The sequence below is a fragment of the Formica exsecta genome, unplaced genomic scaffold (genome assembly GCF_003651465.1).
Source record: "Formica exsecta isolate Colony F162 unplaced genomic scaffold, ASM365146v1 scaffold72, whole genome shotgun sequence".
In the NCBI taxonomy this organism is placed as follows: domain Eukaryota; kingdom Metazoa; phylum Arthropoda; class Insecta; order Hymenoptera; family Formicidae; genus Formica; species Formica exsecta.
This window is the reverse complement of record NW_021853485.1, coordinates 7,121,823-7,140,170: the sequence shown is the minus strand read 5'-3', so window position 1 is coordinate 7,140,170 and position 18,348 is coordinate 7,121,823. Positions and strand designations below refer to the sequence as shown.

Below are 18,348 nucleotides of genomic sequence, written 5' to 3'. Positions count from 1 at the left end.
CAATTCGCCGGAATAAAATGTGTGCCCGCATGGGAATTGACCGCTGTTAAAATTACTGTTTAATTATAAGGAAGAGCTCACTTTATATTTCTTATTATATATATATATATAATATTTTTTATTAATTCTATATATAGAGTATTTCTTATTATTTCTAATATATCGAAGGCATAACGTGTATTATAATAAAAACATGATAAAATTTAATAATCGATCGTAGATTATAAAATTGTAAGTGTGTGTAAATCGGTTATTTTTCTTTTTAGAATAATTCGTTGACTACAGGAAATCACAATCGCAAATAAAATCAACATTTTTTAATTTTTCATCGATCGTTGACATAGCGATTTTTTCGGATGAAAAGTCGTCGGGTTGTTCGCACGCGTGTTGTCGGAAAATCAAGATAATCGAATTTTCAGATCGACCGCTCATCGGAATAAGTTATCCCCAATCGGATGTATGCACGACTAATTTATCAGACGGCCGTGTGTCACGGATGTATATTTGTACGTGTGTGCATGCGAGTGTAGGTGTATGTGTGTGGATATGCACGCTCGCAGTCAATCGTATAAACATTCGTATACGACCGTATGCTTGTAGCGGGGATATCGAAGCCGGGTCGCGGGAACGGGACTTAAAAAAGTCAGGTCTGGCGAGAAGGGCCCCCGAAATGCCCAAAGACTCTCCTCCTCGGGCCACCTGCAGCCGTTAAGTCTCAACAGTTGCGGCGCCGCGCAGCCGCCTCTATATTTCATATTAGCGATAATGTATAAGTCCAGCTACCGCGTCACATTCTCCTTATTTCTCTCTCGCTTTCTCCGCGAAACTCCACGCATCTCGTTCTAGGATAATTCCCGACGTATGCTAACGAGCTCGTCCTCGTCCGATCGTTCTGCTTGATTTCAGTAATTAGCAGTCCGGTCCCTATCATCTCTGACGGTCCATCGTGTATACATCTGCTTCATGTATGCATAAGTGCATAAGAAATACCATCTCCTATTTTTTTCTGATTTTTTAATACACATTATAGAGATATTTATTCTTTATAATCTAATTTTAATATTCTACGTGAGACGTAATGAGACGTGAGTATTGCGTTTTATCATCAATGCTCGATTACTCCCTCTCTCTCTCTCTCTCTCTCTCTTACGGAATTAATTCTAATCCGGACCGCGTTCTATCCTCCGATCTTGATCACCCCCGTACGTCTTGTCGCGCAGATTGCCTGAAACGGCGAGGTTGAGGGAATGCGGGAGCCAGCACCGGGATGCGCGCGCGGCTGCTCGCGCGTTACATGATGATACCGTCGCGGGGAATTTGTTTCGTCGCGGCACATTGTTTCGGACAGGAAATCGATACCGCGGGACTTTGCCCCCGGTCGCCGCGCCGCGCGCTATCTGCAGTATCTACCTGCGACACAGAGTGCTCCTCTCCGCAGAGAAGTGGGATTCCCGTTTGAAACTTTAACCCGCCCATCTACGCGACTTCCGAGCGATACAGAGTATCTCTATACATTTTATTTTAGAAAAACCTGTGCAACATGAGACGAGACCCCGATCCCGCTTCTGTCGCAAATGTTTCGAATCTCTCTGAAATCTATTTTTCAATACTAAAAATTGAGGAGTTTCGAATTAAATTTCACGATGACAAATTGGATTCCCTTCGTTTAATTTTAAGCGAATCTTTCTTGTATTATATTATCAGAATTCGATTTGAAACAAATTTTTGTCAAAGGTAAGATCGCCTTAAAATTCGATAGCGATTATTATATCGTTATAGTATAAGTTTCTTTGGCCTCTGTATTTATTATCTCTCAAATCTACTCGAGAGAGATTACACTATATGGACCATTGTGGGGCCATTCGTAAAAACATAAAAGTTAAGCGAATAAAGTAGGAGTGAGATACTTTTCGTTAATAACCTGCCTGCGATAACTGCGAGCCAGTACCCAATCTCGGAAAGGAAATATGTTAACTCGCAATTAGATACAGAGACACACATACGCTAAATAATCGCGCGATAACTTGCGATAATCGGCGACTTAAGGCGCGCGTTTCGTGCGAAACATCGTCGCCGATCGCGACGATAATCGTACTTTATTATTATTGGGCGTATCGTGATCTCGCGCGCGCGACTATATGCGTACGGAATTCATTAGGGGAAGCGGAATCACTTTTTCGCGCTTAATTTCCGAGTCGCGGAACGAATAATCGAGCGACGGATCTCATTGTTGCAGATCGTGCTCAACTCGATGCACAGGTATCAGCCGAGGATACACTTGGTCCGCTGTCGACACACCGACGACAGCAGCCTGCACATCACCGACCTGCAGAAGGAGGAGCACAAGACGTTTATCTTCCCGGAGGCCATTTTCACCGCCGTCACGGCGTATCAGAATCAGCTGGTGAGTGCGGAATAATAATCGATTTATGTATAACGTTAACTCGGCAAGAGAACAAGCGAATTGGCGAGAATTTAGCGGGATTGAGACCGTAATATCCTCAAGATCGAGAATCAGTCTTGAAACTTTGAATTTTTCATTTTCTCTCGAAAGGGAGATTTTTCAGTTCGTCGCGTTTGAATGGAGGAACATCTTTTCATTTTTGAATTATATAAATTTTAGCACAAAATGATGTTAGAGCGAGTTTTATTTTAATTTAACTTCTTTTTCGCGCGGAGAGAATCGCGATTGTATTATTGAAAGAATTTGAGAAGAATGTGTTATATATATAAAGAATAACATGTTTTTGATTAAATCATTTGCAGATAACGAGACTGAAGATCGATAGTAATCCGTTCGCCAAGGGTTTTAGGGATTCGTCGAGACTCACCGACTTCGAAAGGTATGCGAAGATTCTCAATATTCGATTTTTTTTTTTTAAGAAACACGACAGCAATATTTTCTAGGATATGTCTAAATATGAATCATTTCCCCTGAAAGGAGATTGGATTATAAGCGTTTCCGACTTCGACACTCGTAATTATTCGACGTCGTATCGGTAGCCGATCGAATAATAATTTACAAAACTCGATTAAAATATGATCTTCAGCTAGTAGCTAATCTGTCTGCGCTGTTCGTATCTCTCTCTACTCACAAGTATTTCGAACCGTCCGATCCCCGGCAAACGCTTTTCTGCATAGTGGTGTAACGAGCAATCATAGCGCCCATTTATAACGCCCGGACGTTGATCGAGCGGCCGCTAAATTAAAACCTATATTTTCGAATGAAATATCTATAACTCCCGTGTCGGCACGGCGTCGACGTCCTTACTAGAAGGGGTTAATTAAAACGCGATTAGAGTGTCAGCGCATACGTCATCCGGATCGACGATTTCCTCGATTTTTTCTTGCGCGAATTATATCCCAGATCTCTAATTGCTCTCGAAAACACTGAACGAAATTGCGAGATTGGACGGAAAAAGGTCCGACACGCAGAGAGAGAGAGAGAGAGAGAGAGAATATTAGCAAAAAATACAAGTGAGTCCTTATTTATAATTATAATAAAAAGCAATTTTAACAGCGGTCATCAATATATAATACGTTGCGTATTTCGACTATTTTATTTCGACATTTTCGTGACAGATTTATATTCGATCTTCCAGTTCCTTTTCGCCTCGTGTTTTACATTGCTAGAGTTTGACCTATCGACACGCGACTCTTGTCGATTGTAACGTCACGGGCGGTCATTACATATCATTAGAACGTCGGCACCTTAATCGCGCCGACTGAATTATCGTTTAGATCTCTCTCGTTCGGGGCGGAGATTTACAATAACGTTAAACGCCGAATGTTCGAGATCGAGCGTTCATTCGACGCCAAGATGGACGCGCGCACGCGGCTGATTTCGAGTTATCCTCGATCATCTATCTGCATGAATGACGATGCACCTGCTCTGGTCATGCATCGTCTCTCTTTCTCTTCTCTCCGCGTTTATGGCTGAAGCGGATACACGCGTGACAGAAAAATATATTTATGTATATATATATATACGTAAGTATATCCTTTTCGTTCAACGCTGCCGTCATCCCGGGATCAACGTTAATGCCGACATCACATGATATTAACCGGTGGCTATGATTAATCGATTATCTTTGCTTGTCTCTCGTCATCGAGCTTTTTTGCATAATATAGTACATTTTTTTTCCACCTGGTATCTCATTTGTCGGTATAATTCAGCAGAGTATCTGGACTTTTGAATCTTATTGTTAGAATCATTAAACAGATGTAGAAACCTATTTATAGCATTTGGAGAATATAATTAACTTGGAGGCATTTAAATTGCCGATTCATAGTTACAAAATAATAAATTGTAAACGTTTGAAACAGTGAAAATCCTAAAAATTTTATATCAAGTGATTTATAGAGGTATATAAAAATGTAAGAGAATATTAAACCTTATAATAAAATATAATAATATAAAAATAAAATAAGCATATATACTCGATTAATTTTACGTAACAACTCGACAAGTATACAAAGATAAAACACATCTCATACTGTTATAAATATACGCCACCATATCAAGATCGAGAGTTTTATGTTCGACTTCCAGCCGCAGCTTTACGCTTAAAAATTGATTAGCTCGCCCTCTGGGAGAAGGGAAGGGGAAGGGGGATAGCAACTGCGGTCGCGCGGGGGTCTTGGAGATTCGGTACCATATTTTACGAAAAACCGTCTGGTGCTCTCGCACCGCCCACCGATCCTCAGAAATATATTAAAGGAACACGGGCGCGCGTTAAACGAGGCAGGACTCTCGTCACGCCTCTTCCAATTTGCACGTGATCGCAGCTGGGCCAGCGTGGATGCCACTTTCACGAAAACTCCCGGTCGCGAATAAGTGTACCTCTGTCTCGCCCTCGAGGTACGTTTCGCGATTAATTAGGCTCATATTTCAGAACATCGCCGCTCGTAACTCGCACAATTAAAGCCACGCGTGTTCTTCTGTTGTTCTTTTTTATCTTTTATATCTTTTATTCATGCGGACTCCGAAAAATCCGCAACTCGAAATTCGTCGAATACAGGCCCGGGTTATGATAGCGCTAACCGCGGTACTTAACGACACATTTAAGTGTCACGATTACCGTCTCATTACGATCGGATAAACAATTTAATTGCATTTCGCCTTTCTCGCGGAGCAGGTGTCTCACGACAGGTACGCCGATGGTCTCTCGGCGATCGGCCGCGCTAAAGCGAGAAGAACAAAAAAAAAAAAAATGAGAGCAATTGAGAAAGGAAGGATGAAGAAGGTAAAAGAGATGAAGAAAGATGTAATTTATTAACACCTAAGACCCACAACTTAATTCTTCGGGGAACATGCACAATATATTTCAGATAACACCGATGATTTAAATAGAATAATATCGAATGAAAAAAATGTATCCATATATAAAATCTTAATTCTCTCAGTTATTAATTTTCAAGAATTAATTTCTCTTGCGCGTACTCTGAAAAACTTGGATATTAAATCTTGAATTTAATTCAGAATCGTAAGTTATAAACATTGAAACTCGAATTCATGCTACTTTCGAGTCCGAGCTCTTTTATCATGAATAATGTACTGCAAATGTATAATGTGGATAAATCCGCCAAAAATTACGCAATAAAGTCGAGATAACGGAAAAAATAAGAAGCTCGGAAAAGAGAGAAAGAGAGAGAGAAAAGGATAAAAAGGAGTCTTTGAAACGCGGCGAGGAATGAAGAGTTCGCATTAGGGAGGGACGATGACTTTATTGAGTGCCCGTTATCGATTCGCGAACACACCGTGTACACGGGTCGATTTGCATAAAACCTTGAGAATCGCGATCCCGAGAGATCGCCGCGAGTCGTCGCCGTTAACAATTTAATGGGCGTGCTCGCGCCGATGCTCGGCCTGGCTACCGGTGTGTCGTTCTTACTTATTAAATGAGGCCGAGAACGTCGCGATAACCGTCTCGCGTTCACTTCGACGAGAGGACGAAGTCGAGACCGGCGGCGAGAGAAGTCGGACCCGGCCTGTGTCGGCCGTGAAAAACCATCGTCGCCAGAGACGACGATAAAGGCGGCTTTTAATTATGAAACGATTTCAAGTGCCGTCCCGCTGTGCCCGTGCCCTTGGAGCCTGGATATTATTGAAGCCGAGACGCGGCCGCGTTTATTGTCAAGTATGCGCATCGGATTATCGCCTCGGTCGCGCGTCCTTTTTGCTCGTTCGTGTTTCTCCGACTCTCCTCCCTTCCCCGCTATTTGTTTCTTTGCACAAGACCGGTTGTTAAAAAATTAAATCGCGCGAGAGAGCGGCAAAAACACGCGAACTTCTCGTTTATGATTATTAATAGCCAAAGCGCGCCATCTCCTCTCTCCCACTCGCGAATATGCCCGGACGATCGCGCATGGCGCAGAAGAAGGCAGTTCTGTGATGGATCGAGCCGCTCGTGCGATATTTTCATGTACGAGCGCTATCGCCCTGGACATATATCAGAGCGAATTTATGCTACTTGTCTATTAAAAGGAGACGTGCGTAGGTAATCTCGCGGCGGTAAACACGGCTCCGCGAGCATCGCAGGATGTAAATACCGAAGGTTGCGATGAATTTATATGTTTTCAAAACTCTTGAAGATTCGAATATATTTAAGTTTGCAATTATCCTTCGCTTTTTGAGCGCTTATGTATGTTTTAACGCCTCTGACTTTTTAGACGAAAAATATATATCCTTTTATTCTTTATTCGCTGTATTCTTGAATTTTGGAGTTACAAGATTGCAATTGTGGTTTGTTATACCCCCTCGTGGATATTGTATAATATTCATTTTTTGACATTCTTGAATTCGAAATTTATTATTAAAAAATTAGTAATAATTTCTCTTATTAGTCTGATTACAAATTCTCCAACAACTTTGTGATTTTGTCTTGATTCGCAATCGACATGTTTGCACATGGGCTTTGCCTTTGTTTCAACAGAACGATTTCACGGCGAGTCAAGCAATATCGTGAAGTATACATGTGTATGCGTGTGTGTGTGTACATTTTAATGACTCCGCGTCTCGGTTGCGGATTGCGCGAGCGTGATCTCGCCCCGGAATCACTGCCACACCACGATCCTCCCCAAATCAGCACCTGCCTAACAGGCAGGCCGCCTAAAATCCCGCATCGTCATTCTAAGACTCGTTCGCTATCTCGTGCTCTCGAAAAGTCGATCGGTTCCGTCGCTTTGCATTCCGACTGTAGAGAGAGAGAGAGAGAAGGAAAGAACATCGCGTCGCGTCGTTATTGAGTCTCCTCATCTCTCACTATCGATACCTTCCCATCGAGAACGCCTCCCTCATTTTCCGAAATTGCTGTACGTGAAAACGTCCCCGTTAAGCTCGCTCGAGAGATAGACTACCGTGGGACTGTCGATAAAATCTCCCAGGGTCAGTAACACTTCGGCGATAACGCCATCGCTCTTGGCGCTTGGGAGTGCCCGCTTGGGATCCCAACTTTGTTAGTTCAGCTATGCTCGCTATATAGTTAGTACGCATAGCTCTGATCAGAAATTATCGATAGGCGAAGATCACTCCAAGCGCGGTCGTGTTATCGTGGAACTAATTTGGAGCCGGTCCTTTATCAGTTTCCTGCACTATTATCCAGTTATTCGCCCATGCTTGTTAATAAACATTCATTCTTGCGAAAATACATTTGCAACCTTGTAGTTAATTACTCTGTTCAAATCAATATCCAACAACTATGTTTAAAAAATTATTTTTGCACGCATTATAACAATTTTTAGATTATTAATTGATAAGTTATCAATTTATAAATTAATAATTAGTAATTTATAAATTTACGGTCTGTATGCAGTTAGCAAATATATTATTTAAAAATCTATGGTTTGATTTAATTATTGTGTATATGTATGTAGCAGATATATAAATTTTATAAAAAGTTAGCGATCGATAACTCAAGTAATTTATATTTTTTAAGCTATACATTCTATCTTCAAATCTACAAACTCGTAATCATCCGCGTGGCATTTTTCGTACCATTGTTAAATTTACAAATTTAATTATCTATAAGACAACGCATCCAACGCCCGCATATTCGATACAAAGTAATTCCAGCTGGCTGGCGATATCGTGGCTTAATAAGAAGAGAAAAATAAAAGAAGACGAAGGGTGTCTGAATTTACCGCAGATCTCATATTCGCGCACGCACGTTCTCCATCAGCCGATGACACCGGCCGTTGCCGCGCTCGCTCTAGATAAGCACGTACGGCCGCGAAAGATCGAGGGGGCTCCGACGCGGGCCCCTCGTCGTTCCTCTCGGACAAGGAACGCCGGCAGTCGCCTCCACGTTGGCCGCGCACGGATGCTCCTCCGCTCCGGCGGCGTCCGGAGTTAATGAGAGAGCGGCCGTACGGAGCAATACGGCGCATGCACCCGCCCACTTCACGCCGGCGCTGATAGATAGATGCCCCTCCGGCCCTCTCTCTCTCTCTCTCTTTCTCTCTCGGTACGGTCGGCCCTCCTCGCGTACGTGTTCGCGCGAACCGCCGTCAACGTCGCCGGGAAAACATCAGCCGGGCATCAGCGGAACATGAGAGAGAATCGCGAAACACGGCGGTGCGAGAGCGCGATGGCGGCTGAGAGCGATGCTGTTTCGCGATGTACGTATACAGATTGATGGTTTAGGTTTAGGTGAAGTCGTTGAGACCTATAGTGAAATATGTGTGATGTTACATGTGCTGTTATACTCTTGCACACGAAGAATCGTATTTAAATTGTTGTTATATAGAAATACGTTCCTTCCGACTTGAATTCTTTTTGTCAAGATCTCATTCTACGAAATATTGCATAACTCTCTCGAATATGAAATATTGCATAACAAAATATTCTATTATGAAATTCGTGATTCATTGAACGCTGCGGAATCTGTGAGATTAAACGTATGTAAAGCAGTTCTTAAGATGAACGTGGACCAGCGGATAACTCGTTACATCTTATTTGCTACATTTCAGAGATGTACATACAGGCGAAAACACGCATTCGATGCATTCCTTACATATTCTCGTCGCTATTCGCGTTCAGTTTCGGCCTGCGATCGTTTGAGCCTCTCGCGTGGAAGCGCCTCTCGCAGAAAGAAACGGATGGTAACGGCGGAGAAAGAGAGCGATTCCACGTTCCCCGGGTTCCGGAGGGCAAGGAGGGCAGGGCATTCATCTATATTAGCTTCGAGAGCGGACGGCCTGTCATTACCGCTGCCGCTCTGGCCCTCTTTCTCCTCCTCCTCTTCTCCATCCCTCGCGAAGTCTCTCTCTATTCCGTCTCGCACGGCCTTCTCTTTACAGCATGCTCCTATGTCAGTTTCTCTCTCTCTCGGCCCTCCTCGCGTACGTGTTCGCGCGAACCGCCGTCAACGTCGCCGGGAAAACATCAGCCGGGCATCAGCGGAACATGAGAGAGAATCGCGAAACACGGCGGTGCGAGAGCGCGATGGCGGCTGAGAGCGATGCTGTTTCGCGATGTACGTATACAGATTGATGGTTTAGGTTTAGGTGAAGTCGTTGAGACCTATAGTGAAATATGTGTGATGTTACATGTGCTGTTATACTCTTGCACACGAAGAATCGTATTTAAATTGTTGTTATATAGAAATACGTTCCTTCCGACTTGAATTCTTTTTGTCAAGATCTCATTCTACGAAATATTGCATAACTCTCTCGAATATGAAATATTGCATAACAAAATATTCTATTATGAAATTCGTGATTCATTGAACGCTGCGGAATCTGTGAGATTAAACGTATGTAAAGCAGTTCTTAAGATGAACGTGGACCAGCGGATAACTCGTTACATCTTATTTGCTACATTTCAGAGATGTACATACAGGCGAAAACACGCATTCGATGCATTCCTTACATATTCTCGTCGCTATTCGCGTTCAGTTTCGGCCTGCGATCGTTTGAGCCTCTCGCGTGGAAGCGCCTCTCGCAGAAAGAAACGGATGGTAACGGCGGAGAAAGAGAGCGATTCCACGTTCCCCGGGTTCCGGAGGGCAAGGAGGGCAGGGCATTCATCTATATTAGCTTCGAGAGCGGACGGCCTGTCATTACCGCTGCCGCTCTGGCCCTCTTTCTCCTCCTCCTCTTCTCCATCCCTCGCGAAGTCTCTCTCTATTCCGTCTCGCACGGCCTTCTCTTTACAGCATGCTCCTATGTCAGTTTCTCTCTCTCTCTCTCTCTCTCTCTCTCTCTCCTCCCCCTTCTTCTCGACACAACTACCAGCATCAACGCAGACACCTCCGACCGATACCGCCAGTCCTCCTCTTGCCAGTCCATTAGCGGGCCGCATTATCAAAGTGCCAGAGGGAGACGAAGCTCGGCGACGGAGAAGGATGAAGAAGGCTCCATAGAAGAAGAAGCAGAAGAAGAAGAGGAAAGAGCTGGAGGGGAGGAGAGACACGAGAGGTGGAGAGGCAGCATCAGTGGCCGTGGCTGCTACGGAGCTAATAACCGCCGTTTAAAACGCAAAAACAAAGGTCTCGCCGTGCATCATCGAGACTTTTAGGCTCGGCCGGGGGATTCGCGCGGAGGGGATACCCGCGGGAAGAAGAAAGAGCAGATCTCGTGAGCGGGGAGGAGGCCTCCCCGGACACACGCACATACACACACACATTTCGCGCGCCATGTATCGGTCGACTATCCGAGGCGTCAGGGTCATTACCGGATCATTACCTACCATACCTACCGTGCGACGACGATGATGGCCCGACTTGCGAGCATCACACAGGCAGGTTATCTCTCTCTTTCTCTCTTACATGTACAACACATACTCATCACGCGCGTGTATAGTAATATACGCTCGCACTTCTACTTACATCTAGAGCTCCGCTCCTCGGACCGTTAACGTCTCGCGTCTTTGTGTGAGTTTGCTCTCGTATGTATGCGTATGTGTTGTGTGCGCGCGTACATCCGTGTATTACACACTCGTTCGTATTACACACCGAGCCGAAGCTAGGCGGCGGCGATCGCGCGTCGGTCGACCAGCTCGGCGGCAGCCGGGTAAATTACAGGCTCGACCGTATTTTGTGTTGTCTTGTTGTTTTTCAACGCGCCGAAAGGAAATGAGCGAGCAAACGCGTCACGCCACCCCGAACCTGCTAATTTCTATTCATATTTTATGGCTATTAATTTCTTCGCTGTTACACTCTCTGCTCCCTCTCCCTCTCCCCCTTCCCTGCCAGCGCCCTTCCTTGCCGTTCCTCGACTTCATCTCGCTCTCTGTCGCTATCTCTCTCGCTTAACTTCTTCTCCTGCCCGGCTCGTTCTCCTTTCTGCGATTCTTTTCTTTTCCACTCGCTGATTCGCGCCATCCCTTTCTCTCTCTCTCTCTCTCCTCTTTAGCGTCTTTTTCTTTGGGCTGCTACGCCGCTCTTTCCTCTTTTCCCCTGCGCCTTTCTTTTTATCTTTTTCTTCTGTCTTCTAATATCCTTCTTTAACAGCATTCCACGTCGAAGGAAGAATCCACGAGATTTTTTAGCCTCGAATTTCTTTCTTTCTCTCTCTCTCTCTCATCGTGCTGTTTCTTTTTTGTCGAAATTTTCACGCGATTTGAGAGACACTCAGCACGCTCATAAACTATCTTTCTTCTTTCTTCGTGAATTTCGTTTTCTCTCTCTCTTTCTCTTTTCTTGTTCCACCGTCACGAAATTTCAATTTCGAGATTCGTAGAGCGACGACAGCTCGCTCAATGTTGAAGAGAAGAGGGAGGTGTCGTTGTTAGCCGTAAATCTTTCAATAATTTCAAAGTGGTTTCCTTATCTCTTTTTTTTTCTGTATCATATAATTCGATCTCTTTTCTGTATATATCCTTTACACACGTAGGAAATTATCTTCGAGATTTCCTTGCGATCATTATAGTCTTTATCCTGGCGACTTCACTTTTTTTTAAAATACTTTGTACTTAGAAAAGTTAATTTTACTATTGAGAAATTTAAAATTGGATTAACTGTTTCAAATTCTTATAAAATATGAACTTAATCGTCGTATTAATTGTCAGTTGAAAGAGTTGATCAGAAATAGTCCTTTTTAAATTTCATTAGAGCATTATTAAATTTCCAATTGTCGGATTAAAGCGAACGTTATCGATTCGATTCGTTGTCCTTTGGAATCATATGGTGGTATCGCTAGGCATTCCCCGAGAGCTTGATACTTCCCGTGGGATGCGTGCGAGATGAATCGAGAGATGAGCAAAACCGCAGCATTCGATGAACTACCTTCGGCCATCAGCGGGGAGTGTAACCTATTATTATCTACCACTTACCTAATGCCCTGTGTCAGCCCCGGGATAAACGCAGAGAATAACAGGCTCTCTACATTCGACGGAATTCCCTCGCGCTTTAATATTGCGAGGTGTCTTGCGTCGTCCAATTGCGCTGTACGATTCTTGGAAGATTATCGATTAGTTGTCAAAAAAATATTTAATTAAAAGGAGACGTAGAGTATAAGGGAATATATGAGAAACAGCCTATACGTTAATTATGTCTCGCCAAATTAAGCTCACAATGTCTAGTGTGACAATTACATTCCCACGTGTTTTTCGTACATTTTTAATACGCATTGTATATCTGCTAAATATTTTGTTACGTTACGATAAGACGAAGATTTGAAGAGAAATATCGATTTAGCTTGCCTGCACGAAATAGAGTGCCATTTATAGACAGCGTCAAAAATTAAATTTTATTGCACACACACGGGGGAGTATCCGCTGAAAATCGGGATCACGTTTTAGCTCGAAGTTCTACCTGCGCATTTAACCGAGGATAATCTTTGTGCGTGATAATTACCGGTAGCGATTCCTGGCAATTAACATCGGCTCGGCGGTCACTGGCGTGTACAAGTAATTGCATTCTTTACCGGGCGGGCGTAATTTTATTACTTGTACGCTTATGGCGCAGGTGTGCGGATATTATGTGCGAATTATTCGCGTAAATATGCATGATTCTCGCGGTCGAGGTGAGGCGCGACCCGCGTGTAATTGTATTACTAATTAAATTACGCTGAGACCATCACGTGATAGAGCGACGCCGAAGGTAAAAAAAGAGAGAGAAAGAGAGCAAAGGGCGGCTTCTTCGTCTCCGCAAGAGACGCCGTCCCTCGCGACGATTAGGGACTAACTAAGGGGACTCGCGTGAGAAAGAACGGCGGATTTCGTTTCCCGAAAAAGGCCCCGGACCGGGCGCACACATAGCACCTGACTGGCACTCTCGGACGGAGCTGAGAAAAGAACCCCGAGAAATTACGAGACATTAAGCCATGCGAGAATACCATATTTCCTTGTCGGAGCGGCTTCGAGGAACGAGGAACAGATACGTATACGAAAATTACGGGACGCGGCCATTAACCGCTAAAAGCCGTCACGATGCCGTCAATTTTGCTCCAATTAACCCTCCATGGATCAATCCTTTCCTTTTCTCGAAAGCGCATGCAACTTATGCATCACGCATAAAAAGTGCTTTATTGCTGCGAGGCGCTACGTCCAGGAAATGTGTTTTTTCCATCGATAATAGTTGTCGGCTTTGACTTATTTATTTCGAGCGTTTAATGCGATTTTACGAGCCAATTTAAGATTAGACGAATCTATCAGATATATATTTATTTAGAGTGGATACACAACTCGAAGTCTATATATATATATTCGAGGGAGAACTTTATACTTTTCAAATTAAAAAGATTTACGAGTATGTTTGTGTCTCTAGCTCATCTCTAACAGAATTTATTTGATAGCAAGCTGCGAAGGTGGATCGTGTAAAATTAAATTATTACACCGAATAAGGATTTTATGTCTTCCAAGTTAACGATAAGCGATTATGAACATCTATCTCCGCATATTTCCCGACGAATAATTCGAGATTCGTTTAACGCCCGTTCTGTCATCGAGTTGACGGCGCTTCTCGCGCAGCGTGCGCGATCATTCTTTTAATAGATTTAATTCGTTCGAACACGAACAGAAAGAGAGAGAGAGAAAGAGAGCTGATAGCACGACTGGGCAAAAATTCGAATCTACCGTGCGTGTCGGGCGTTTCTTTCTTATTTATAGACTAGCCTCTCACTGTTCCCCTCCCCTCTCTTTCTCTCTTTTTCTCTCCTGGACGATGGTATTCGAGAGGTGTAGCCGCGAGAGCGTCATGGACATTTTAATGGGGTAACGGCGGTGGTCTCTAATTAGAACGTTTCGACCGTAACCGCGCCATTACGGTGGAAAACGCAGACTCGTCAGATCGATGAGGAATATTTATCGCGGTGTAACAATTACGGGGAGCTACGGCATAGCGCGAATAGTAATAGGCACACCGGCCCCCTGGAGGCGGCCGCTCTCTTTTTCTCTCTCTCTTTCTCGCTCGGCGAATGACTGTAATTAGGGCTTTTATTGTCTGTACATAAAGAAGCTTTATGAAAACATTAAGGTTATAATTCAAGGCCGGGCGGAGGGCTACGCGCGCCGTGAATTGCACACATACACACACGCATACACAGTTTTAATGCACAGGAGATCCTTGCGTCGCTGGCGCGCTGCGTCATTTCCGTTTTGCGCGCGTACACACGCACATATATATATATAACGATGGCGTGAGTCCATCCCCTGTGCGACGGAACTGCCTACCTGGTTCTCCTCGGCGAACCAACCTATGTAATTTGATTTCTGGATTTTTCAACGAGTCACGTGATTAAGCTATTTTCGAGACAGATAGTGAGAGAGAGAGAGAGAGAGAGAAAAAAAGATAACACGCTGCCAGCATACGGTAGTGCGAATGTAACGTCTTCCGCATCTTGTATTTATTGATCATTTTCTATTCTCTTAAATGAAATCAGTATATTGGTACTGAAAAGCAGTGAATAGTCACTGACAGTCTCAATTAAAAGTATATCATTCAATTATAAATTCATCAGTAAAATCTCATCGAAAGAATTAATTGGTGATAGTAGCTGTTTTAATCAGTAATAATTATAAATGCGTCTTTTTTATATTATATTATGTATGAGATAAATTTAAAACATATGAAAATCGGGCACGAACTTATGCAATCATCCAATATATTATGTATGAGATAAATTTAAAACAATATATATTTATTAAAGAAATATCTGAGTTTCTGACAAAAGTCTTGTTCATTTTTTGTAAGTTTATCACATCTTTAAAGTAAAAAAGTGTAATATGTATATAATTAAAAATTACATCTTGCAAATATGTACGATTATTACTGATTCTACAGTTAAATCTTATTAATCTGTCATAATCAGTGGGATATGTAAGACGGAGAACCAAGTGTGAGCGTTTTCACTGAAATATTTACTAATTTTCTGTAATATCTTGTATCGCTGCTTTAATCAGTGACGTTTTCACTGATTTAGTTTAAAAGATTAATATTTGAAGTACAATATTGTGTGCTTCATGTATGCGAACAAGCATGCGTAATACGAAAGTCATTGCCGAATATCATAAATATTGCAACACTACGTCAATCTCACCGATTTAATTAATTGGACGATAAATACGATATCATAAGCGCAATCTGTTTAATTGCTAACGAGGATGCTACATTATTTGTGCAGTTCGTTTAGATAATGAAAACGATTCTGTCACTTGTCCATCGGATATAACGCGTAAAGTTACGATTATTTCTCGAAATAATTTTGATTATTTGATTGAGAAATAAAGATGACGCATTGCGTAAAATTTACAATGCGGATTATATTACACGCGCATTCGCACGTAATCGATTCGCGGCGCAAAACTTGTTTTTAACATCAGAATATGTCATATAAATGTATTAAAATTAATCGACAAATAATTGTATGAATATAAAATCGGATTTGGAATGAGAATAGAAATGACAAATAATAATTAATCCGCGCGGAGACATCGATCTCTCGATAATCAATAATCATGGTCGTTCTATTCTCGCGGTTCAATCGAAAAATTGGAGTTTGGGAGACTTTTCGATCCGTGAATAAGTCTCGCGATTTATTGGCAGCATCCCGGATTTTCTGAATTAAATAATCCGCGTGGAGTCATCGATCGATAGTCAATAATCTTATTTGTCTTATTAGTCGCTCGACTCCTTGAGTCAATAAAAAAACTCGAATTTCGCCGACTCACGAAATATCCCACGTCTTATTGGCGTTCCGGACTTTCTACTCGCATCCTTCTCGCATTTTTACCGCATTCTTTTCCTCGCGTTATCTTATCTTTAAACAAAATATATCAATATTTTTTTCACAACTTTCATTTGTTAGGTATCGCACATCACATTCAAAGCGTGAAATAACATGTTTACATGTCCACTTGTCATCGATTTTCTTATCGCATACAAGTGATTTATATCTCAATCCAGTTACTCACACACACACACACACACATTTATTTCATATATTTTAGTTACTCATACACACTCGATTATAATATCAGCGTAGTTCCGAGCATTTTCTTGAAAGTCAGTTCATTGAAGGTTTGCTTTAGCGATAACATTATCATGCAATTACTCACGGCATTTTTAGATTTCAAAATGACGAATCCTAATGAGAAATTGTCCGATATTAAAAATATTTTTTTTTTTAGCATTTTTATTTGTGAATAAACTACATTGTGTTGAATAAATTTCTTACAATTACTACTTCTTACAAAATTGTAAAAATGTATACTCGTATAGAAATCCATTTCGAATGAAAGATATGATCTAAATGTGAGTGGGAACAGATATATCCGGAATCTTTTTATTATGTACGCCCCTAAATTATTTCATGCACGAAATGCTGAATTATTGAACGGCGGTTGCGAAAGGCGTCTTCGGATATCACGATGCCGGTTCGCGGAACTGGATGATCGATAGGTGGTATCATTCGTGGGCGGCCCATGCTCAAATTATCCGGCTAGGATACTAGTGTATCAAGTTATCTCTCACAACCACTTGGCTTCCGAGAAGCGCGAAGAACTGGCAGTCATCTATCGACGCTGCCTTCATCTTAAGATTTAAAACAAAACAGACAACAAGACCCGCAGCACATAAAAACCTTCAAACCTGGAAGGATGCCTAAAGATACATACGAAAATTGTTTTTGCTGCATAATTTTAACTTTAAATGGACGAGAAAAAGCGACATGTTTTCCTACGTCTTTTCTAAAGAAAACATTCGTTTAGTCAGACCACTATAAATTGACTGCTTCAAAATAATGTTAAACATTCGTAGAAATTTGTTCATATTATTTTATATTTCTTATAAAATATGTGTTCAAGATGTGTATCAAGATATGTATTACTGAATTATTTTTTATTCATCACTGTGCGATATTATATTTTTATTATAAGTATTAAAGTGTTCTCTTTCTTGCTTTTTTTATAAAACAAATATACATAATTGGTTTTTATTTTATATGATACTTTTATACTGAACCATATATATACATATATACACACACAGACACATATATAGTTTTCATTGAAATCTTTTTTAAAGTAAAATATGTCTTCTTCTATAAAATATACAAGTAATATTTCAGCACAATACACTGTCATGCATATATCGATTTTGAAAAAATATAATTTCAAACCAAAGCGCATATCATTGCTTTAATCTCTTGAATCTCAAGTCAGGTTTCGCGCAAGTAATGATTCCACTGTTTAACCGAGTACTGTGTTAGGTGATTTCTAATGTAACTATCGAAATCGTGATTATTGAATCGTGCATGTTTCAAAATATAATTCCATTCTACGTATCCCAACTAATACGCGCTTTTGAGATGTGAAATTCCTGTAATGTCTATAAATACCAGCCTCGGTCTTTTTAGCATTACAACGATTTGACTCTCGTTGACTTTAAATGGCGGAAAACGACGGGGATCTCTTCAGGCCACGTCAAGGATCCATCAAGCATTCTGTTTCGCTTGTTCGGTACCGCTTTGCGCAATCGGTCTTACCTCGACAGGCTTGAAATCGAAAGTAATTAAGAAGTCTCTATCTCGCCACGGGGTTTGCGATATCGTAATGAAGTCTTAATAATTGAGATAGACCGGCCGATAATCCGCGTATCCTTAAACGACGCTCCCGCGCGCGTAATCACGAAAGTAGGAAGTGACTCGTCGTGATTCCGCGCGCAATGAGACTTCGTCGTTAATTATCGTCGGCGTGAAAAAAGATATAAACGCAGAATGATACCTCTCGTCATTCGCGACGCGTTTTCATTCGCGATCGGCCAATAATCCGCTCGTTAGCGTTTCTGCCGCGATAGTAACGAAGCAACGAAGGCGCGTCCGCGCACAATTGCCCGTAATTAACCCTAATTAAGCCCGTGCCTAACGCACGAAATCATCCATCACGTTTGTTGCGGAGAGGGAGGGTGG

The 18,348-nt window shown here is 42.1% G+C and overlaps 1 protein-coding gene across 2 annotated transcripts in view; it reads left to right on the top strand.

The window, feature by feature from the left end:
- Positions 1 to 18,348, top strand: part of LOC115243615 (T-box transcription factor TBX20-like) — a 57,478-nt gene that overhangs the window by 36,730 nt on the left and 2,400 nt on the right. For both annotated transcript variants that reach the window (XM_029820748.1, XM_029820747.1), the window contains exons 4-5: positions 2,237 to 2,404; positions 2,767 to 2,843. In XM_029820748.1, coding sequence (XP_029676608.1) covers positions 2,237 to 2,404; positions 2,767 to 2,843 — 245 coding nt within the window. The remainder of the gene's footprint in view (positions 1 to 2,236; positions 2,405 to 2,766; positions 2,844 to 18,348) is intronic.